The 24,514-nt window shown below is 37.4% G+C and overlaps 1 protein-coding gene and 1 pseudogene across 3 annotated transcripts in view; one reads left to right on the top strand and one right to left on the bottom strand.

The window, feature by feature from the left end:
• PXDNL (peroxidasin like) overlaps nucleotides 1–24,514 on the top strand; it is a 516,310-nt gene that overhangs the window by 385,332 nt on the left and 106,464 nt on the right. For all 3 annotated transcript variants that reach the window (XM_054497848.2, XM_054497849.2, XM_054497850.2), the window contains exons 11-12: nucleotides 226–342; nucleotides 2,167–2,325. In XM_054497848.2, the coding sequence (XP_054353823.2) occupies nucleotides 226–342; nucleotides 2,167–2,325 (276 nt within the window). The remainder of the gene's footprint in view (nucleotides 1–225; nucleotides 343–2,166; nucleotides 2,326–24,514) is intronic.
• Nucleotides 12,763–13,688, bottom strand: LOC129042855 (ribosome biogenesis protein BRX1 homolog; annotated as a pseudogene).

Raw genomic sequence — 24,514 nt, 5'->3', positions numbered from 1 at the left:
GGCTACTGCTGTTCTGCTTTGCAGACCAGATGTGTGTATTTCTGGCTTCCTTGCAAACAGGCACAAACATACAGAAGCACCTCCACACTCTTTATAACCTTGTTTATATACAATTGTAAACAAATTCTGATCACACGACATATTTGAACACATTTTCTTTTTTCTATTGGCACTGAAAATTTGTAAAATAATTTTCAATTTTAATGTATGTTTCATTCTCTTTAGCTCCTCCGCAATTTACAGTAACCCCCAAGGATCAAGTGGTGCTGGAAGAACATGCTGTAGAGTGGTTCTGTGAAGCTGATGGCAACCCACCTCCTGTAATTGTCTGGACAAAAACAGGTATTAGAACATCTGCAGGTAACTGTGGGGGAAAATAAGTGCCTTCTTTTGTGGAGAGTAAAAAACATAATTTAAATTAATTATCGAAGGTATATCATGGACATGAAAAAATTACACAGAAAATAATCTTTGATCTAAACATGACATCATCATAATTTTCGTGGTGTTTTGAGTTTTGGCATTTGAGTGTGTGGCCTTCCTGAGATCATCCCCTCTGGGACTCGGCTTCCTGATTTTTAAAATAAAATTACTGGAAATCATACAGTTTTGTTTGTTTGTTTGTTTGTTTTTGAGACGGAGTCTTGCTCTGTCGCCCAGGCTGGAGTGCAGTGGCGCAATCTCGGCTCACTGCAAGCTCCGCTTCCCGGGTTCACGCCATTCTCCTGCCTCAGCCTGTAGCTGGGACTACAGGTGCCTGCCACCACGCCCGGCTACTTTTTTTGTATTTTTAATAGAGACGGGGTTTCACCGTGTTACCCAGGATGGTCTTGATCTGCTGATCTTGTGATCCGCCCACCTCGGCCTCCCAAAGTTCTGGGATTACAGGAGTGAGCCACCGCGCCTGGCTGCAAGTGTAGCAGTTTTAAACATTTCTTTTTAGTGGGATAATTTTCTTCTAGTACAAAATGAAATCATAAGTGAAATGAAATCCGAAGTGAAGCTCCAAAAAAGAGCTGCTGTTCCTGAAGTGTGGGTGGTGGGCCGTGGGCCTGGCAGGCAGGATCTAACCCCCTATGCCCCACCAAGGAGCCAGACACTTCCAGGGAACCTGGGCACATAACAGAACAGGATTGACAATTGGCTGGATGAGAGCTTGTCTAAGATTCCTCCAGGCTTGGAAATCCTACTTTCCATATTAGTTCAGGTACGAAATAAAATTCAAAATCTACATTTATGAATTTCTTGTATTAACATTTTTGCTCTATTCTTTATGAGATTAGTTGATAGGAGGTAGACTTTGGAACCATAAAGCCTTGGTTCACATCTCCACTCCTCTATTTGCTTGTCATGTGACCTTGAGCAAACCTGTTAACTGCTGTTTGCCAGTCTTTGTTGCTGTGTTGGGGGTGATGATGTTTCCTACATCATAGGGTGGTTGTGGGGTTTGATTTGAATAATTTATACTCTTCAACATTTAGAACAGTTGATGGCACATTGTGTGTACACTCAATAGGGTTAGCTATTCCTTTTTCCATCTATAACAAGACATTCAATAAGATACAAGTTTTCACTGAACTAGTTGAAAATGACAATCTCATTTAATTGTTAATGACCATAAGAATAAAGTGTTAAGAAGGATTCAGAGGCTCATATAAGCTCAGCAGTGCAAAGTACAATGGCCTCTGGTTGACTGTGTAGATTAACAGCACGAATGTCACAAAATCACCATTTTCGAAATGCTGCCTCTGCATTTTAAACATATTTCAATCACATTATTGTATCCCAAATATTGCATACACATGGTAAACAACTGTCATGAAGATATCTGAAAATCAAATTTAAGAATCAGATTGGTTTTGAAATTTGCTTTCTGATTATAGTAAGGCTGAGGGGCACAAACATGAAGATTAAAAATTCATTAGGAGGCTGGGTTGTTCTGGTGACAGATGAGAATTCCTTACGATACAGTGACAGAGTTTCAGGACAAGCGGCATGGGGGTGCTGTGTTTCTGGGGTTGCAATGCTAGGACAGAACACACACAGTACACCCTAGCACCGAGAATTTCCTGAAAGACAGGCCTCACCCTTTACCCAGGACAGCCAGCAGCTCTGGCTTCCAGTGCTCTGGGCCATGTAGAATACTTTCTTTACCTCTTTTTGCAGGAGGGCAGCTCTCTGTGGAAGGCCAGCATATGGTTCTCTCCTCTGGCACTTTGAGAATTGACCATGCAGCACAGCATGATCAAGGCCAATATGAATGTCAAGCAGTCAGTTTGTTGGGGGTGAAAACGGTGTCTGTGCAGCTGACTGTAAAACCCAAAGGTAATATATACTGTGATTCATATTCACATTCTGAAGTGTGCCCTCTGCCTGTGCCTTTAACACACCCGACAGGGATCTTATGACATATATGACTATCTCTCTCTATATATAGATAGATAGATAGATAGATAGATAGATAGATAGTCCATGATCTAAGAAATGCAAATTTGATATCTTCTTCCAATCAGTCTTTTATATAACTTCAGTTTTTAGAATTCTATTTTCATTCATACTAATTAGATTATGTTTTCCTTAAAAATGCCATTTCAGGTTTTCTTACAAAATTTTTTACAATTACTAGGATTAATTAGTCCTACCTGCCTAGACTATCTTACAAAAGAATGCAGCTTCTCGGCCTGACATGCTGAATCTCACTCTGACACTGAAGTATGTTTTATGCTGAGTGGTATTGGGAATACAGTGAAGACACTCCCCTTCAGACTCTTCATGTGACAACTGTACTTAGGTTTATCCTACATAATATATATTGTGGAATGAGATTGTGTTATTCATCCATAATTTATTGTCACCTGATATATAAAAAGGGAAAAAAATCAAGGTTTGAATTTTTAGAGATAATTCCAATGTAAAAATGAAAAATGGTTGTTATTAATTACTATTGAAATTTTTTCTTAGTTTCTGGCTTATGGTGAAATGATGGAACTTAACTACAAAATGCATAGCACCTACACTGCGTTTTTAGCACTGCTTTACATTTTGAGATAATTTCCTAAGTCTCTCCACAGTTTGCTACAATTTGTTCTGATGTGGTAGATCTCAATTCAGAGGTAACATGTATTGATGAGAGCATAAGAGAAGGAAAAGCAAAGCTCTCCTGCATGTGTCAGTGTAGGTGTGAGAAGAAGCATTGGGAATGCTGACATGTTCATGATGCCTAAACACAGATGAAGGCCTACACTGAGCTACTGTCTACATATGGTCTGTTAGCAATTACTTTCCCCTTATATTTTAGACATTAAATGTTTTTTTTTAAAGGAAGTTGAGGTTCTACGAGGCGGAAAAAGGATTGTAGGGAAGATGTGCAAATAGCAACTCAAACGAGTGGGAAGATTTGAAAATACAATTGTGGAAAGTTGTCAGGCTATGACGTGTCCTGACAAAACTTTCTGTCTAAGAGGAAATACCAAAAGCTTGTCTGCAGAATGTTTCAAACTACTTTTGAATTGGTGTTCAACTAAAATCCAAAAATTAGGTGGTATTTACATTATATCTTTTAAAATGGGACCAATAGTAAGTCCACACATATTATTAAAACCAAATATGAGGTAAGGGCACTAAGGAGCCTCATCTTGATTTTTCCCTATTGCCGAATCCTTTCACTTGACTTGCTCCTGTTGATGCTTTAGATCTCAGTCTAGAAGCCACTTCACTTCCCCTAAGGAGGCTTCCTCGACTCTCTAAGACCACTGTAAGTTGCCCCTGTTGAAATTAGTGTTAGAATACACCATTTAATCTAGGAGTTGACATATGTATAAGAATTTGATAAATCTACCACATATCCGTAGGTGAGAAAATACCACTAGCAATTGGCATGAATATGGAAGCAAACAAGTTTTTTAGAGAACAAAGGGCCCTAAGTGTAGCACCAGATTTTGTGAATGGTGGCAGGTGAGAGCCATATGGAAGGAGTTAGTTGGGATGGTTGGTTGAGTTGGAACACATCAGATCTAGACTTCAGACTATAGAACTATTGAAAGTCTTGATCAGATCGATTATTCAGAATATTCATTAATCTGGGACGAGAGTGGTGGTTACTCACACCTGTAATCCCAGCACTTTGGGAGGCTGAGGCTGGTGGATCACCTGAGATCAGGAGTTCGAGACTAGCCTGGCCAACATGGTGAAACCCTGTCTCTACTAAAAATACAAAAATTAGCCAGGCATGGTGGCATGTGCCTGTACTTCCAGCTACTCGGGAGGCTGAGGTGGGAGGCTGAGGAGGGAGAATTGTTAGAACCTGGGAGGCAGAGGTTTCAGTGAGCCAAGATCATGCCACCGCACTCCAGTCTGGGCGACAAAGCAAGACTCCATCTCAAAAAAAAAAAAAATAGAAAAATAATATTTGTTAACCTAAAGAGGACAGGACAGGTTGGAATGGAGAAAAATGAAAGTCAGAAACCACTGGAGCTACTGCTGTCACCAAGTGATATGTTATGAGATCTATAAACTAGGATCACAATGGTGGGAATGGAAGAGTGAATGAATTCAAGAAAAAGTATAGCAGGTTGAATCATTTTATCTCTGAGATTATGAGGAATATTTTCCCCCCAGTACCTGTTCCCGGTAATACTTTGCAGAACCTTCATCTGTTTCCAGCTAGGAATCAGCTTCCTTACCTATATTTTGGGCATATTGCACATCTATGACAGTCTTATTCTGCCTAAGGTGTCTTAGTGTTGAATTTCCTTCGGGTATTAGGTGTTTTTTTTACTATGAAGAATCAAATACTACTTTGTTTAAGGAATGTTCTCTTGAATTAATTCTTTTAATATCACTTCTGTCTCATTATTTGTTTCTTTTTGGGGAACCTCCACATTTTGTGTATGTTGCAATGCTTCTCAAAGTGTGTTCTGTGGTTGCTGGTTAAGGGAGATCCCGAGACCCTTGAGGGGGTTTCCTAGGTTAAAACTTTCTCATAATAGTGTCAGTAATTTGCCTCTTCACTGGGTTGACATTTGCACTGATGGTGCAAAAGTCATGGTGGGTAAAACTGCTGGAGCCTCACCCTGAACCAAGACAGAGGGTGCCAAATGGTAGGAGTATATCATTATATCCTTTGTTTGTAGCAGAAAGTAAAAAAGAAAAGTAATTTTACTTGATGCTGTTATTGATGAAACAGGGGGAAATATTGCTTTTATTAAATCTTGACCTTTACATACATATCCTTTCGGTAGTTTGTGTGATAAAGGAAATTGTCAAAAGAAGCTACCTAAAGTTAAGTGACGAGTAAAGTTAAATGTCGAGTTACTCGGTGCAGCACACCAACATGGCACATGTATACATATGTAACTAACCTGCACATTGTGCACATGTACCCTAAAACTTAAATTAAAAAAAAAAGGAGCTATCAGTTGTCAAATTTTGGTATAGTATAAAAGAATGTTTACAGTTATCTGAAAAATCCTTAAAAATATTCCTGTACTTTTAAAAACATGTCTTGGTGAGGTAATATTTTATTCATAGACTTCAACCAAAACAACTAATTGTAAGAGATTGAATTTGAAAGCAGTTCTTCTACTATTGAGATTTGTAAAACAATGCTACTGTACTCACTACTTTTTTGTAGAAAATATAATTAATTTTCATAAAATATGTTATTAAAAATGCTATGAGTTTACAATCGTAATTTTAAAATGAACACATACATTTTTAAATTCTCAGTTTGAGTTCACAATGCAGTAAGCACAGCTACATGTAAGCCATATAAATAAAAGCTCTTAGTGCTTGTCAATAATTTTTAAAAGTAAAGGGTTCCTGAGGCCAAAATGATTGGGTGCCACTCATCTGTTGATCTTCTTTGCCCAATTTCTAGCTCTCTCTCTTTCTCTTCAATCCCTTTTAGCTCTTTGTTTTCAGAGCATTATGCTGGCTTTTTTCATATCTGTCTTCATATCCCTCATGTGTTTTTGACAGTGTCTTTTGACTCCAGAGATGCTTCTAACTCTTACTTACGCATTTTATTTTTTCCACTGGGATTTTGGATAATTATATGCAAATATTTGTAAGCAATGAATAAAATTAGTAATTTTACAGAAAAATGTAACTAATGAAAATTTATGTCAAAAGAGAGAGAAGTCTAAACAGAATGTTACAAGGAGAAAACAAGTTGCCAGAGATCAGAGCAGAACAGATACTCAAATTATGACTCTCTGGCATGGCTGTAGAGGTTGTTAATTATTCCACGTGTTAAACCTGTGGAAGAGCTACCTTTACTAAATCATGTGGTCGGGTGCTTTTCCAGGAGGAACTATCATTCCTTTAAATAACATTTCCAATGTTACTTAAATTGCTTAGAGAATTAGAAAATAATTAATGCCATAAGGTATTTTTTAAAAACAAGCATAATCTTGATAATAAAACTCTGAGAATTAATTAAAAATAAAAAAAGCAAAGCTCTTACATATCTACACAGAAATCCAAAATGAAAATAAATAAACGTAATCATAGATATCAAAGAATCCAGTAGCACATTAAAAACATTAGTGGTATTTATTCCAGAAATTTAAGAACAAAACAGTAGTAGAAAAGAATATATTTTATTAATTGACATATTTTATATTAACAGATTTAGGAAGAAGAATCATGAGTATTTCCATAGCTACTAAAAAGGCATTTGTTAAACATTCAACATTCATTCTCATCAAAAACTCTTCATAACTTAGGTCCTAATAGATATTTCTTTAACATGATAAAATAGGTCTACTGAACTCATTAGCTAGAATGTTGCTTAATCAATAAATGAGATAATATTTTCATAAAGAAAGGAACAGACCAAGGATTTCTACTGTCATCACTGTCATTTAACATACAGTTGAGTGATAAAACATCAAAATTAGGTGAGATATGCAAGAAAGAATAACCAAGAAAATTCTGAAAAAGAACCAGAATCAAGGGCTAATCATGTAGACACTAAAACACATGATAAACCTACAATAATTAAAACGTACCCAGATGGTACATTACAAAACAATATGTAACCACAAATTTGTTCCATTTTATCTGGGAATTAATGTGGGAAAAAGGTAGCATTTTCTGTCAGTAAAGAAAGCAACTCAATAATAAAAGAGTTGGGAATAACTCAGTAGACGTATGGAAGAGTGACCCTGGGTCCATGTCACGTGGGTTTTGTTCTGGAGTTTTCCTTCCCAGTGAGGGTACAGAAAAAAGGAGAAGAAAAGCCTGCTGACTGGAAGCCAGCAGTGTGGCGACCTCTCCTTCTGTTGCTGTGTGGCCTTACTTGGTCATCAGGGTGCTCTGTGTGGTCAGCCCCCAGGCTTCATGTGTGTATTATTCAGAGGACATATTGAAGTCCTTCCAGTACTCTATTCCCTGATGTGGGACATCCAGCTCCAGCATTTGGCCTTTCAGCCAGTCTTACCTCCTCTTAGAACCAACCCCAGCTAACAGGGTTTCCTCATTCAATGGACAGTCCTACAGGGCATTTACTACCTGAAAGATAGCTTAAGTCACCATTTTCTGTGGATACCACTAACCATCACAGTGATCAATCTGTAATCATCACAGTGATCTATCTGTGTACCAGTATTGAGGGACTTCAGAAAGTTCATGGAGAATGTATATTAGGAAAAAACTGTGCATGGATTTCAAATTTTTTTGCACTAAAATAAATTGGCACTGACTTGTTATAGCATGTCACATTGCCATGCTGCTCTGTCTCTCAGCTCTGCCTTTGCTTTCTAGTTCTCTGCTGCTGTTCACCTCTACCATGTCATCAAGTCCACTGACCAAGCAGACATCTAACTAGGGAAGTAAATGCTAGTCTCCGCTTCTGTGTGACACTTTCAATTTCATGGGAGGCAACTCTCTTCTCCATATCCAAAAAAATGAAGGGCCTTGTATTAGTCTGTTCTCCTGCTACCATGAAGAAATACCTGAGACTGGCTAATTTATAAAGAAAAGAGGTTTAATTGGCTCACATTTCTGCATGGCTGGGGAGACCTCAGGAAACTTACAATCGTGGCAGAAGGCACCTCTTCACACGGCGGCAGGAGACAGAATGAGTGCTGAGCAGAAGGGGAAGCCCCTTATAATAAAACCATCAGATCTCGTGAGAACTCAATATTACGAGAACAGTATGGCAGAAACCTCCCCCATGATTCAATTGTCTCTACCCAGTCCAGCCCTTGACATGTGGAAATTATTACAATTCAAAGTGAGATGTGGGTGGGGACACAGAACCAAACCATATGATGTCTCTTCCCCTCAGCACTGCACTGCCCAAAGACATGGGCCCCTCTCTCCCACAGTCACCTGGACAGGCTCTAGATCTGCTCAGTAAGCCCCACTGGGGAGAGGCAGTGCGATCTTGCTGGCCCTCTGCACCTCATGGCTGGGACACATCTCACTCTTCTCCCTGTGCCATAGGCCTCAGCAGCAACACTAAGACAGCTGGAAAAGCCCCCTTAATACTCTGCTGTGTTTTCAGGCCCTTCCTGGTCTCAGGTATTTCTCTGTGTCCCAATTCAGACTCAAATGTGTAATTTCCTTCCTAGATAGATGCTTTAGCTATTATTTTAATTTTAAAATATATTTTGTAAGCAGAAGGTAAATATTGAATAAATGTGCACGGTCAGTCAGTAAGGGCAACATGTGTTGTGAGCTATGTAGAGTGTTGTGGGATAGCTGCAATGTGGGAGAGCTTTCATGGATGGTGTGGACTCATTCATGATGTTTCACTGGTAATATCCCCAGAAGTCACTGCCACATGAATTATTATTATTATTATTTTTCAATGGATTTTTTTTTAATTTCAGTAGGTTTTGGGGGAATAGGTGGTGTTTGGTTACATGAATAAGTTCTTTAGTGGTGATTTCTGAGATTTTGGTGCACCCATCACCCAAGCAGTGTACACTGTACCCAATGTGTAGTCTTTCATCCCTCACCACCCTCCCATCCTTTCCCCTGAGTCCCCAAAGTCCATTGTATCATTATTATCTCTTTTCATCCTCATAGCTTACCTCCCACTTATGAGTGAGAACGTAAAATATTTGGTTTTCCATTCCTGAGTTACTTCACTCAGAATAATAGTCTTCAATTCCATCCAGGTTGCTGCAAATGCCATTATTTCATTCCCTTTTATGGCTGAGTAGTATTCCATGGTGTGTGTGTGTGTGTGTGTATATACACATATATATATACATATATATGTATATCTGTCTCACAATTTCTTCATCCACTTGTTGATTGATGGGCATTTGGTCTGGTTTCATATTTTTGCAATTGCAAATTGTGCCGTTATAAAACTGCATGTGCAAGTATCTTTTTGGTGTAATGACTTCTTCTTTTCCTCTGGGTAAATAACCAGTAGGGGAATTGTTGGATCAAATGGTAGTTCTAGTTTTAATTCTTTTTTTTTTTTTTTTTTGAGATGGAATCTGACTTTGTCACCTAGCCTGGAGTGCAGTGGTGCAATCTTGGCTTACTGCAACCTCTGCCTCCAGGGTTCAAGCAATTCTCCTGCCTCAGTCTCCCAAGTAGCTGGGATTACAGGTGCGTGTTAACATGCCTTGCTAATATTTATATTTGTAGTAGAGACATTTTTTCTCCATATTGGCCAGGCTGGTCTCGAACTCTTGGCCTGAAGTGATCCACCTACCTTGGCCTCCCAAAGTGTTGGGATTACAGACGTGAGTCACCATACCTGGCCTGTACTGTTAATTCTTTAAGGAATCTCCACACTCTTTTCCATAGTGGTTATACTAGTTTACATTCCCACCAGCAGTGTAAAAGTGTTCCCTTTCCACTACATCCATGCCAACATCTATTATTTTTTGATTTTTTTGCTTATGGCCATTCTTGCAGGAGTAAGGTGGTATCACATTTTTTGCTTTGATTTGCATCTCCCTGATCATTTGTGATATTGAGCATTTTTTCTTACGTTTGTTGGCCCTTTGTATATCTTCTTTTGAGAATTGTCTATTCATGTCCTTAGCGCACTTTTTGATGGATTGTTTGTTTTTTTCTTGCTGATTTGTTTGAGTTCCTTGTAGATTCTGGATATTAGTCTTCACTGGATGCATAGACTGTAAAGATTTTCTTCTATCCTGTGGGTTGTCTGTTTACTCTGCCGATTATTTCTTTTACTGTGCAGAAGCTTGTTATTTTAATTAAGTCTCACTTATTTATCTTTGTTTTTGTTGCATTTGCCTTTGGATTCTTGGTCATGAAGTCTTTGCCCAAGCCAATGTCTAGAAGGGTTTTTTCTGATGTCATCTTCTACAGTTTTTATGCTTTCAGGTCTTAGATTTAACTCCTTGATCAGTCTTGTGTTGATTTTTGTATAAGGTGAACAATGAGGATCCAGTTTCATTCTTCTCCATGTGGCTTGCCAATTACCCCAGCACCATTTGCTGAATAGGGTATCCTTTCCCCACTTTATGTTTTTGTTTGCCTTGTTGAAGATCAGTGGGCCATAAGTATTTCACTTAATTTCTGGGTTCTCTATTCTGTTGCATTGGTTTATGTGCCATTTTTTTTTTTTTTTGACGGAGTCTGGCTCTGTTGCCCAGGCTGGAGTGCAGTGGTGCAATCTTGGCTCACTGCAAGCTCCATCTCCCAGGTTCATGCCATTCACCTGCCTCAGCCTCCCGAGTAGCTGGGACTATAGGCGCCTGCCACCATGCCTGGCTAATTTTTTGTATTTTTAGTGGAGACGGGGTTTCACCATGTTAGCCAGGATGGTCTCGATCTCCTGACCTCGTGATCCGCCTGCTTCAACCTCCCAAATATGTGCCTATTTTTATAACAGTTCCATGCTTTATTGGTGACTATGACCTTATAGTATAGTTTGAAGTCAGGTAATGAGATGCCTTTAGATTTTCTCTTTTTGCTTAGTCTTGCTTTGGTTATGTGGGCTTTTTTTGCTTCCATATGAATTTTAGAATTGCTTTTTTTAGTTCTGTGAAGAATGATGGTGGTATTTTGATGGGAATTGCATTGAATTTTTAGATTGCTTTTGTCAGTGTGGTCATCTTCACAATACTGATTCTCCCCATTCATGAGCACAGGATGTGTTTCAATTCATTTGTGTCGTCTGTGATTTCTTTCAGCAGTGTTTTGAAGTTTTCGTTGTAGAGCTCTTTCACCTCCTTGATTAGGTATACTTCTAAGTAGTTTATTTTATTTTGTTTTATTTTTTGCAGCTATTGTAAAAGGAGTTGAGTTCCTGATTTGATTCTCAATTTGGTTGCTCCTGTATATACCAGTGCTACTGATTTGTGTACATTAATTTTGTATTCTGAAACTTTGCTGAATACATTTATCAGTTCTAAGAACTTTTTGGAGGAGCCTTTAGGGTTTTCTAGGTATACAATCATATCATCAGCAAACAGTGAATTTGACTTCCTCTTTACTCATTTGGATGGCCCTTATTTCTTTCTCTTGTCCAACTGCTCTGTCTAGGACTTCCGGTACTATGTTGAATAGAGGTAGTTCTGAGGGATAGTGCTGTCAACTTTTCCCATTCAGTATTATGTTGGTTGTGGGTTTATCATAGATGGCTTTTATTACCTTAGGATATTTCCCTTCTATGCAAATTTTGGTGAGGGTTTTAGTCATAAAGAGATGCTGGATTTTGTCAAATGCTTTTTCTGCTTCTATTGGTATGATCATGTGATTTATGTTTTTAATTCTGTTTATGTGGTGTATCACACTTATTGATTTGCATATGTTAAACCATCTGTGCATCCCTGGTGTAAAACCCACTTGATCACAGTGGATTATCATTTTGATATGCTGTTGAAATTGGTTAGCTAGTATTTTGTTAAGGATTTTTGCAACTATATTCATCAGGGATATTGGTCTGTAGTTTTCTTTTTCTGTTATGTCCTTTCCTGGTTTTTGGTATTAGGATTATACTGGTTTCACAGAATGATTTAGGGAAAATTCCCCCTGTCTCTATCTTGTGGAATAGTGTCAATAAGATTGATACCAATTCTTCTTTGAATGTCTGATAGAATTCAGCTATGAATTCTAGAATTTTTTGTTGATAAATTTTTTGTTACCGTTTTAATCTCACTACTTACTGTTGGTCTGTTCAGAGTTTCTACTTCTTCCTGGTTTAATCTAGGAAGGTTGTATATTTCCAGGAATATATCCATCTCCTCTACGTTTTCTAGTTTGTGCACATGAAGGTTTGCATAGTAGCCTTGAATGATCTTTTGTATTTCTGTGGTATTGGTTGTAATATCTCCTGTTTCATTTCTAATTGAGCTTATTTGGCTCTTTTCTCTTCTTTTCTTGGTTAATCTTGCTAATGACCTATGAATTTTATTTATCTTTTCAAAGAACCAGCTTTTTTTTTCATTTATCTTTTGTATTTTGTTTGCTTCAATTTCATGTAGTTCTGCTCTGATCTTTGTTATTTCTTTTCTTCTGCTGGGTTTAGATTTGGTTTGTTCTTCTTTCTCTAGTTCCTTGAGGTGTGACCTTAGATTGTCTGTTTGTGCCCTTTCAGACTTTATGGTGTAGGCATTTAAGGCTATGAACTTCCCTCTTAGCACTGTGTTTGCTTTATCCCAGAGGTTTTAATAGGTTGTGTATTATTGTTCAGCTCAAACAATTCTGAAATTTCCATCTTGATTTCACTGTTGACCCAATGACCATTCAGGAGCAGATTGTTTAATTTCCATGTATTTGCATGGTTTTGAGGGATCCTTTTGGAATTGATTTTCAATTTTATTCCACTGTAGTCTGAACAGTGGGATCATGTGGAAGAAGGATCTGTGGCTCTTTCTTTCTCAGTTTCCGCACATCTTTCACTTGCTGATTCTCTCTGTATTTTGCAGGTGTGATGGATCTTATGACATGGCAATGCATTTTTGGCACCTGGTAGTGAGAATTTTCATATAAAGTTGGTCCTCCAAAACTTCCCTGAATAGTGTTTATGAGATTTAAGACAAAACAAGGTCCTATTTCTACAAGAGCAACACCTTCTTCTATGATATGAAACTTCTGAAACCATATCCTATTATTCAAAATGGTGAAAGTAAACACATGGCCCATGAATGGTTGGCTTTTGGGATGATACCACGGTGTACTAAAGATCTGAATTAAGAGTTCTTTTAACAAAGCAGAATGTAGTAATTCATCAAAAGCTGGGTCAAGACAAAAGGGGCAAGAACCTTTCAAAAGGTTTCCAGTCATCTTTAGTTCAGCTAGGGTATGAATATTTTGAACAAGGACTTTAGCAGATGGTCCATGAAGTGAATTTGAAAACTACATAAAGAGATCCTGTTTTTTTCTTAGCTTCAAAGTAGATGCATTTATTACAGTTTTTCATTTCACAGAACTGGCTAATCTCAAATTATTTATGCTTACTATCCATTTTAGTATCTGCTTTAGAATGAGGCATCAACATTCTCAAGTCCTGCATAAAATGCCTTGTTCTGAAATTTATTTATTCCTCTGGAAGAAAAGATGACATTCCTTGTTTTTTCACTCTCCCTTGCAAACAGGGCCTGGAATCCAGTCTCTATCTTCTTCTTCCACCTCCTCTGTGGTGGCGCCCAACTTAGCTGGCTGCTCGGCCTCTTTTTCACTTCTTTCTGGGTTCTTCGCCTGAACTGCCAGCCTCCATGCTGTTTCCTCTTGGTTGCTGCCATCTTGCCTCCACATTAATTATTTGTTCTCATTATCTACATCTTCTATTTGTAAAGAAAATTTTATTTAATCTGAAAAATTCCCCAAATTTATTACTTTTTAAAATTTTAACTTGTTTATTTCAGCCATTCTACCAGGCTGCAATGATACCTTTCCATTCTTGACTAGAGTCCAGTGTAATTATTTTCTCTTCCAAATATGTTGCATCTAAAAAAAAAAAAAACCAAACAAACGAAAACAAGCAAACAAAAAACACTGATGAGTTTTTTTTTGTTGTTTTTTTTTTGAGACAGAGTCTCGCTCTATCACCCAGGCTGGAGTGCAATGGCATGATCGTGGCTCACTGCAACCTTCACCTCCTGGGTTCAAGTGATTCTCCTGCCTCCGCCTCCTGAGTAGCTGGGATTACAGGCATGTGCCACCATGCCCGGCTAATTTTTTTGTATTTTTAGTAGAGAAGGAGTTTCACCATGTTAGTCAGGATGGTCTCCGATCTCCTGATCTTATGATCTGCCCGCCTCAGCCTCCCAAAGTGCTGGGACTACAGGCCTGAGCCATTGCATCCGGCCAATGAAGACTTTTTTGTGTGTTTTTGTCTATGTATTTGATGAAATGTGGAAAGGACAGAGCACTTTATCTGGGTGACATTGATCTATTAATTGATATTTCTTGGGTATAGATGTTCAATTATTATATGTCCTTTATAAAGAGCTCCTTTCTACCCTGTTTTTACTACCTCATCTCTGGAAAGAGGCAGTCTATAGAATGCTAAAATCAAGATATATTGTGTCTATGGCAAACTGATCTGTGTTACATTCTGTCATAATTCTGTGACTCAGTTTCCTCATCTAATAAATGCTCATGATTATCATAATTTGGGGGGAATAATATCAATGCCATTAATCTGCAGTAGAGCATACTAGAATTCATAGTGTCTTAATTCTAGTATTTTTAACCTTCTTATTTCCTAGTAGTTCCAAAAAGATTATTAGCAAACATTCTGGAACCATTTGTTACATGGTACAAAATACATTTAATGTATATTGAGTACAAACCATGTGGTATCACTATTTTACTCACTGGTGACTTAGCAGTAAATACAGCAGAAGAATCCCTGTTCTCTTGGAAAAGATGCTCCTCATCTAAAGGGAAAGAAAATGAAATAAATATTGTATATTCCAGAGAGTGTTAAGTGTGATGAAGAAGCAACAAGGCATAGGGCCAGAAAAATGTACCAGGACATGTCATTTAAAAAGAGAGGTCAGGGGATACCTCTAGAAGGACATGACATTTGAGCAGAGAGCTGAGTGAAGTGACAGTCAGAGAAAAAAGGCAAATCACTTACAGCATTTAAACTAACAACAGGCTTTATGTCAGTAGCAACAGAAGCCAAAAGATGCTGGAATTGATTCTTCAAAGTGTTTTGACAAAGATAACTGTAAATCTAATATTATATAAGCATCAATTCCTTCATGGATAGGAGCTAAATAAAGATATTTTCAGAAAATAAAACTGAGAATATAGTATTGTATACACATCAAAGTGTTCAAGAATGAGGGCTAAAGATTATCTTCTTGAAGAAGGACAAAATCTTAAAAAGAGCTGTGATTCAAAAAAAAGAAATTCAATAGTGAATAAAAGAACCTGATGAACATATAGATAATATTAAAATATTTTCTACATTCAATAATAATAATTGTAATCATTAAGGTGTGACATTGAATAAAATTACACAATTAAATACTGACTTACAATGGAATATATGTTGGAAAAATGGTTATTGAAGTTAAAGTTTTATAATATTCTTATATATCTGAGATGAGGTGTTGGTTAATAGGTTGGCTAATCTATTAATTTCAGGCTCGTAAGTATGAATGCCACAGATACTAAGGGTAAATAGTAAAGTATAAAAATACGATTATAAGTTTCAAATCGGAAAAGTGAAAATGATGAATTAGAAAACCAGCAAATTAATTGTTTAAATAAAAGCTAAGAAAGGAGTAGTGGCAGCAAATTTACAGGTGAATTCTGTAAATGTCCTAAAAGTCAACCCAGTCTTAAACAAAGTTTTGCAGATAATATAAGAGGAAATACATTTCAAATTAACTAATAAAGGAAATTATGGCCAAATCTTAATCTCTGTACAAAATATCGCCCCACTGACTCCACTGACATTGCTAGATTAATGGAGGACAAATCATTTTAATAGATGCAGGGAAAACATTCGATCAAATTTATTAACTAATTATTAAGAGAAGATCTTAGCAACATAGAAATAAAATATTTTCTACAAAAAAACCCTTTTTTTGTGGAAAAAATAATAGAAAATTACATTTTTAAAGGTGAAATGTTAGAAATATTTCTATTATTATTATTATTATTATTATAGATAGAGTCTTACTCTGTCACCCAGGCTGGAGTGCTGTGGTGCGACCTCCGCTCACTGCAATCTCTGCCTCTCAGATTCAAGTGATTCTCCTGGCTCAGCTTCCCCAGTAGCTGGGACTACAGGGGCGCCCTGCCACATCCAGCTAATTTTTATATTTTAATAGAGACAGGTTTTTACCATGTTGGCCAGGCTGGTCTCAAAGTCCTGGGCTCAAGTGATCCCCACCCGCCTTGGCCTCCCAAAGTGCTGGGATTACAGGCATGAGCCACTGCGCCTGGCCGAAATATTCCTTTTAAAATTAGGAAGAAGATTGCATGTACTCAATGTTGTAATGGAAGGTCCTAGCCTTTACAAAAAGGCAAGACATAGAAAACAAATGTTATGACTTTAGAAGAAATATGTACAATTTTATTTGTATATAATAGGATTCTCCTCATACACAATCCAAAAACATCTACAAATAAACGATCAGACCTAAGAGTTCAGCAAGATCATTGGATATGACATTAACAAGTAAAAACTATTTTTCATTCTACATGCCAGCAACAAAATGCCTAATTTTATTTTAAAAGCAAAGCTCCTTAAAATGACAAGAAAGTATAAGTTAAAAATAAATCTAACAAAAGACGTGAAAGAATTGTGTAGAAGAAAAATAAAATGTCATTGAAAGAAATTGAAGAAGATAGACTTACTATTGTAAAGATGCTAATTCTTCCAACATTGATTTATAGATCAATGCAATTCCAATCAAAACCCTAAAAGAGTTCTTGATGGAAACTGAAAGGATGCTTCTGGAAGGCATATGGAATAACAAAAATAACCTAGATCATCCAAATTGCAAGATGGTATTACTATATACTGCTCAGGGATAACATATTGTATGACTGGCTCAAGGATTAACAACTTACCAAACAAACAAAAAACCCGTATGTGTAAGCAGTGTCATTGCTCATGGCTGCAGAAACTATGGCTTCTCAATAATAGTTCTGGGCAACTCATTATCCACAGGGGGAAGGTGAAATTACATCTTTACATCACCCTACACACCAAAATCAATTCCAGATAAAAAAGCTTTAATATTTAAAACATTTAACTCTTTTTCAATAAGAAAAAATCATTATGACAGTATAGAAAGATTTGCAAAACAAATTACAGAAAACTATTAGCCTATCAGAAAAGATGATAATCTTATCTACATTAAAATTTGGATATTCTATTCGTAAATCAGAAATAGAAGATATTTGCAATATATATATCTGACAAGCGTGTTGTGATATCTGTAATATAGAGAGAATTCCCAAATTTAATAAAAAGAATTCAATTAACAAATGGGAAAACACAGTCAATACAGCTTGGGAAAAAGTTAAATCGGTATGCTTGCTGAGAATTAATGTAGATGTCCATGAAATGGCTGGTTTCTGAGCATGGACCTAAGATGTAGAGTCCATGGTTATTAATGAACTAATTTAGAACTAAGGTGGTGCATTAAGTGAGAAGGTGAGAGGACCAAGAATTGGACCCCCTTGGAATGTAGAGAGAAGAAAAAGCTACGAGCGATATAGAGGAATTCCCAGCCTCTGGGTTACACAAAAACCCTGAGGAGACAAGAGTCGTAGCAGCTAAGAAAAAGTTATTCCCACAAGGAGAGAATCAAATGTGTCAAAAGCCACAAAAAGGTGCATTCAATAAAGACTGGAATTTTTTTAAGGGCCTGAACAAAGGCAGTTTCATACAGTCAAGGAAATTGAAGCCTTAATGAAGTGGGCTGTGACATAAAGGGTATAGAAGTGCCATGAGCAGAGAATGTTTTTGTTTTCCAAGAAACTTATTGGTTTCTTGGAAACAAGTGAAGAGGGAAACAGTAAAGAGACAGCAGTGAAGATGGGGCTGGGTCATGCAGAAATAAGTGGAAGGGCCTGTTTTTCCTAGGTATTTTCTAAAGGAAGGAGAGGCTGAAAAGATGGAAGAGCATAAGCATTAAATAATTTAAGATCACTCAGGTGGCAAGATGGGGTGAGATTTGCAAATCTAATGATCCAATTGACCTTTAAGAGAAGAGTTATTTTTTTCAGTTTAGATGAGGATAGGAGGGGAGGTAAGAATGGTTGTATGGATTGAATGATACCTCTGTGGAAGAAGAGTGTAGGAGTTGAGGAATTTATAGTCTGATGGCTTCTGTTTTCTTTGTGGAGAAGTCAATATTGTGTAGGAGAAGGGTATTCCAAGAGATGAAGTAGGTGACTTGAAAGAGAAATAAGTGCTTGAAATTCGTTGCTGTTGATGTGAAATAGGATCTGAATTGACAAGGGCAGTTTGTTCCTGACAATCCAGGACATAGAATCACTCTATTTTTACTGCAGATATTTTGTGAGAAGAAATGCAAGAAAATGGTGGAGGGTTGTTGAATTAAAGGACAATGGGGTAAAGGAGTTTAGCATTTTGGAAGAAAAGTGGTAAAGGTGACAAAACTTGGGATCCTGAACAAAAGTTCTTTGCAAAAGAATTTGAAGCAGGGACTATTCCAGCGAACAGTTTACAAACTGGAGAGACAGAGCCCTTAGTGTAAAACAAAGGTGAGCTCCAGAAAACAAAGAGAGAGTTCAAGTTTTATAGCAAAAGTTTCCACCCATGTTCCCAATCAGGTCCATTTATGCAAATGAAGGATTCAAACTTGCTGAGTTCTGATTGGTTGGTTCAGGTAAGCTCTGAAGGTCTTGAAGTTAAAAAGGTGTGTGTGTGTTTTCAGGGAACTCAGAGCATGTGTGTCACCTCTAGTCAGGAAATGACTGTTTGGCTCTATTTTAAATGTAAGCCCAGTTAGCCGCTTGGGATTCATCCTGAAGGATTGGATCTTTTAAGCTTCTATTTATTCACAGGAGCTTGGCTGAAAAGGAAAGGGAATGAGACTAGAAGATTGTTGGTCGACAGGAAAGAAGCAGATCGCCTTCCAAGTCTAGATAAAGTCCAAATGAGGAGATGCAAGGGCATAGTGAGAAGACCTTTGCTTTAGAGTGTGGTGTTAGATATTTCCAAAATATTATAAGTGATGGCACAGCTTGTGGTATTGAGCAACTGTTGTGACAGGAGGTGAAAGCAGCTGGCGATAAAGGACATCAGACAAAGGAGGCTATGATGTGAAGAGTGAGACACTGGAGACTTCATGATTGGATCAGGAGCATCACTGCCACGCAGGCTGACCCTGGTCCTCATGAGATGTCCATTATGCATTGTCAGGCATCAATCAGCCATGGTCTCAGCATTCTGAAATGCATGTGTTAACTTAGAATATACCATGAGATTTAAATACATAAGAAAAATAAGATTCCAACAGAGGAACTGAACCTTTTTATCTTTCTCAGCAATAAATGTTTGATGTTACTATATTTTTTTTCAGAAATACAGAAACATACAAGGAAGAGATGATGAAAGCTCTTATTTCCTTAATCGAAGATCCAGCCTGCGTGACAGAGTCAGACCCTGTCTCATAAAAAAAAAAAAGAAAGAAAAAAAGAGAAAAAGAACACGAGGAAGACAGTTTGGTAGCTTTCCTAAAATGCTACATGTTTTACTACTACAGGACTTAGCTTGTGCACTTTTGGACTTTTTTTGTTTTATTTTGTTTTGAGATGGAGTCTCACTCTGTCGCCCAGGCTGGAGTGCAGTGGCTCACTGCAACCTCCACCTCCTTAGTTCAAGCGATTCTCCTGCCTCAGCCTCCCAAGTAGTTGGAATTAAAGGCTCGCACCTCCACGCCTGGCTAATTTATTGTATTTTTAGTAGAGACAGGGTTTCACCATGCTGGCCAGGCTAGTTTCATACTCTTGACCTCAGGTGATCTGTCGACCTCGGCCTCACAAAGTGCTGGGATTATAGGCACGAGCCACTGCACCCAGCCACATGTTTAAATTTTTAAAGAAGTTTCCAAACTCTTTTCCAGAGTGTCTGTACCATCTTACATTCCCACCAACAATGTATGAGTAATTCAGTTTCCCTGCATCCTTGCCTGAAATTTGTAATGTCATTATTTTGTATTTTCCCCATTTTCATAGGTGTGTAATAATATTACATTGTGGTTTTAATTTGCATGTCCCTAATGACTTCTGATTTTTAGCACCTTTTCATATGCTGTCTTGCCATCTGTATAGCCTCTACAGTACAATGTCATGCCTTTTGCCCATTCTCTGTTTGAAGTGTTTGGTATTTTACTATTGAATTTTTGGGTTCTTTATATATTTTAGACACTATTCCTTTCTGCATATTTGGTTTGCAAATATTTTCTCCATCTATAACTTGCCCTTTGATAGTCTCAGCATGGTGTTCACAGTACAGAATTTTTTATTGTGGTGAAATCCTGATTATCATTTTTTTTCTTTAATAGATCAAGTTTTTTGTGCAAAGTCAAAGGACTTTTGGCTTAAATATCAAAGATTTTCTCCTTTTTTTTAATAATAGTTTTACATTTTATATTTAAGTTTGTTGTCCATTTTGAGTTAATTTTTTATAAAGTATGAGACTTAGGGAAAGGTTTATTTTTCCGCCTATGGTTATCCATTTGCTATTTTACCGTTGGTTGAAAGGCTTCCAGTGAACTGCTTCTGCTCTTTCATTAAAATCAATGGAGCATATTTGTGTGGGTCTATTACTGGGCTGTCTGCTGTGTTGCATTGATATTTGTGTCTGTGTCTTCTGTTTTCCTCGATACCACACAGTCTTGATTACTGCAGCTATATGACCCGTCTTAAAATCCAGTAGATCAGTTGCTCTCACTATTCTTTTTTGTCAAAACCATTTAGCTATTCTAGTTCCTTTGCATTTCCACATAAATTTTAGAATAATCTGATCTATATTTATGAAAAAATCTTGCTGGGATTTTAATGAGAATTGTATTAAACCTGTATATCAACTTATAAAGAAATGACATATTTACTGTCTTTAGACTTTCAATCCATGCATATATGCTTATTCATTTTTTTAAATCTTTGATTTTGTACTTCAGTATTTTGTAGTTTTTAGTTTATAAGTACGGTAGATGTTTTGTTAAATTTATACCTAATTATTTTGTGCTTTTGAGCAATTGTAAATGGTATTTTTTAAAAAGATCTATGTCCATATGTTCATTGATTGTATATAAAATAAATACTATCTATATATTAATACATTTGCCTTGTATCCAGAGACCTTGCTGAACTCACTTTGGAGTATTTTTGATATATATTAGGATTTTCTACATAGACAATAATTTCATCTGCAAATAGGGACAGTTTTATCTCTTCTTTTCCATTCTGTTTGCTTTCTATGCCCTTTTCTTGCCATGGTGCACAGGCCAGAACTTGCAGCACTGTGTCGAATAAGACTAGAGAGAACAGATATCCCTGCCTTCTTTTCTTTCTTTTTTTTTTTTTATGCTTTTTTTTTTTATTATACTTTAAGTTTTAGGGTACTTAAAGTACATGTGCACAATGTGCAGGTTAGTTACATATGTATACATGCGCCATGCTGGTGTGCTGCACTCATTAACTCATCATTTAGCATTAGGTACATCTCCTAATGCTATCCCTCCCCCTCCGCCCCACCCCACAACAGTCCCCAGGGTGTGATGTTCCCCTTCCTGTGTCCATGTGTTCTCATTGTTCAATTCCCATCTATGAGTGAGAACATGCGGTGTTTAGTTTTTTGTCCTTGAGATAGTTTACTGAGAATGATGATTTCCAATTTCATCCATGTCCCTACAAAGGACATGAACTCATCATTTTTTATGGCTGCATAGTATTCCATGGTGTATATGTGCCACATTTTCTTAATCCAGTCTATCATTTTTGGACATTTGGGTTGGTTCCAAGTCTTTGCTATTGTGAATAGTGCCGCAATAAACATACGTGTGCATGTGTCTTTATAGCAGCATGATTTATAGTCCTTTGGGTATATACCCAGTAATGGGATGGCTGGGTCAAATGGTATTTCTAGTTCTAGGTCCCTGAGGAATCGCCACACTGACTTCCACAATGGTTGAACTAGTTTACCGTCCCACCAACAGTGTAAAAGTGTTCCTATTTCTCCACATCCTCTCCAGCACGTGTTGTTTCCTGACTTTTTAATGATTGCCATTCTAACTGGTGTGAGATGGTATCTCATTGTGGTTTTGATTTGCATTTCTCTGATGGCCAGTGATGATGAGCATTTTTTCATGTACCTTTTGGCTGCATAAATATCTTCTTTTGAGAAGTGTCTGTTCATATCCTTTGCCCACTTTTTGATGGGGTTGTTTGTTTTTTTCTTGTAAATTTGTTGGAGTTCATTGTAGATTCTGGATACTAGCCCTTTGTCAGATGAGTAGGTTGCGAAAATTTTCTCCCATTCTGTAGGTTGCCTGTTCACTCTGATGGTAGTTTCTTTTGCTGTGCAGAAGCTCTTGAGTTTAATTAGATCCCATTTGTCAATTTTGGCTTTTGTTGCCATTGCTTTTGGTGTTTTAGGCATAAAGTCCTTGCCCATGCTTATGTCCTGAATGGTAACACCTAGGTTTTCTTCTAGGATTTTTATGGTTTTAGGTCTAACGTTTAAGTCTTTAATCCATCTTGAATTAATTTTTCTATAAGGTGTAAGGAAGGGATCCAGTTTCAGCTTTCTACAGATGGCTAGCCAGTTTTCCCAGCACCATTTATTAAATAGGGAATCCTTTCCCCATTTCTTGTTTTTCTCAGGTTTGTCAAAGATCAGATAGTTGTAGATATGTGGCGTTATTTCTGAGGGCTCTGTTCTGTTCATTGATACAATAACAGGATCTGATATTGTGGCAATAATCAATAGCTTACCAACCAAAAAGAGTCCGGGACCAGATGGATTCACAGCCGAATTCTACCAGAGGTACAAGGAAGAACTGGTACCATTCCTTCTGAAACTATTCCAATCAATAGAAAAAGAGGGAATCCTCCCTAACTCATTTTATGAGGCCAGCATCATCCTGATACCAAAGCCAGGCAGAGACACAACCAAAAAAGAGAATTTTAGACCCATATCCTTGATGAACATTGATGCAAAAATCCTCGATAAAATACTGGCAAACTGAATCCAGCAGCACATCAAAAAGCTTATCCAGTATGATCAAGTGGGCTTCATCCCTGGGATGCAAGCCTGGTTCAATATACGCAAATCAATAAATGTAATCCAGCATATAAACAGAACCAAAGACAAAAACCACATGATTATCTCAATAGATGCAGAAAAGGCCTTTGACAAAATTCAACAACCCTTCATGCTAAAAACTCGCAATAAATTAGGTATCGATGGGACGTATCTCAAAATAATAAGAGCTATCTACGACAAACCCACAGCCAATATCATACTGAATGGGCAAAAACTGGAAGCATTCCCTTTGAAAACTGGCACAAGACAGGGATGCCCTCTCTCACCACTCCTATTCAACATAGTGTTGGAAGTTCTGGCCAGGGCAATTAGGCAGGAGAAGGAAATAAAGGGTATTCAATTAGGAAAAGAGAAAGTCAAATTGTCCCTGTTTGCAGACAACATGATTGTATATCTAGAAAACCCCATCGTCTCAGCCCAAAATCTCCTTAAGCTGATAAGCAACTTCAGCAAAGTCTCAGGATACAAAATCAGTGTACAAAAATCACAAGCATTCTTATACACCAATAACAGACAAACAGAGAGCCAAATCATGAGTGAACTCCCATTCACAATTGCTTCAAAGAGAATAAAATACTTAGGAATCCAACTTACAAGGGACGTGAAGGACCTCTTCAAGAAGAACTATAAACCACTGCTCAATGAAATAAAAGAGGATACAAACAAATGGAAGAACATTCCATGTTCATGGGTAGGAAGAATCAATATCGTGAAAATGGCCACACTACCCAAGGTAATTTATAGATTCAATGCCATCCCCATCAAGCTACCAATGACTTTCTTTACAGAATTGGAAAAAACTACTTTAAAGTTCATATGGAACCAAAAAAGAGCCCGCATCGCCAAGTCAATCCTAAGCCAAAAGAACAAAGCTGGAGGCATCACGCTACCTGACTTCAAACTATACTACAAGGCTACAGTAACCAAAACAGCATGGTACTGGTCCCTGCCTTATTTTCTATGGGAAAAGTATTCACTGTGTTTCCTTACTCTAGGGCTTTTGTACATGTTCTTTTCCAAGTTGTGGAAGTTCCCCTCTACTTTTATTTTCTTTCTGAGAGGTCTGTAACACATAACGAGGGTTGAATATAGGCAAACACTTTTTATGTATTGATACTATTATGTGACTTTTCTTCTTTAGCCATTAATATGATGGATTATATTGATTTATTTTCAAATATTGCACCAGTATTGCATCCTGGGAATAAACCTTACTTGCTCATGGTGTATACACTTTTTCGTATTGATAAATTCTATTTGCTGATATTTTGTTAATGATTCTTGTGTATATGTTCA

This window comes from Pongo pygmaeus, chromosome 7 (assembly GCF_028885625.2).
Source record: "Pongo pygmaeus isolate AG05252 chromosome 7, NHGRI_mPonPyg2-v2.0_pri, whole genome shotgun sequence".
Taxonomy (NCBI): Eukaryota; Metazoa; Chordata; class Mammalia; order Primates; family Hominidae; genus Pongo; species Pongo pygmaeus.
Note: the sequence above shows the minus strand (reverse complement) of the source record. Positions and strands in the feature narration are given on the sequence as shown.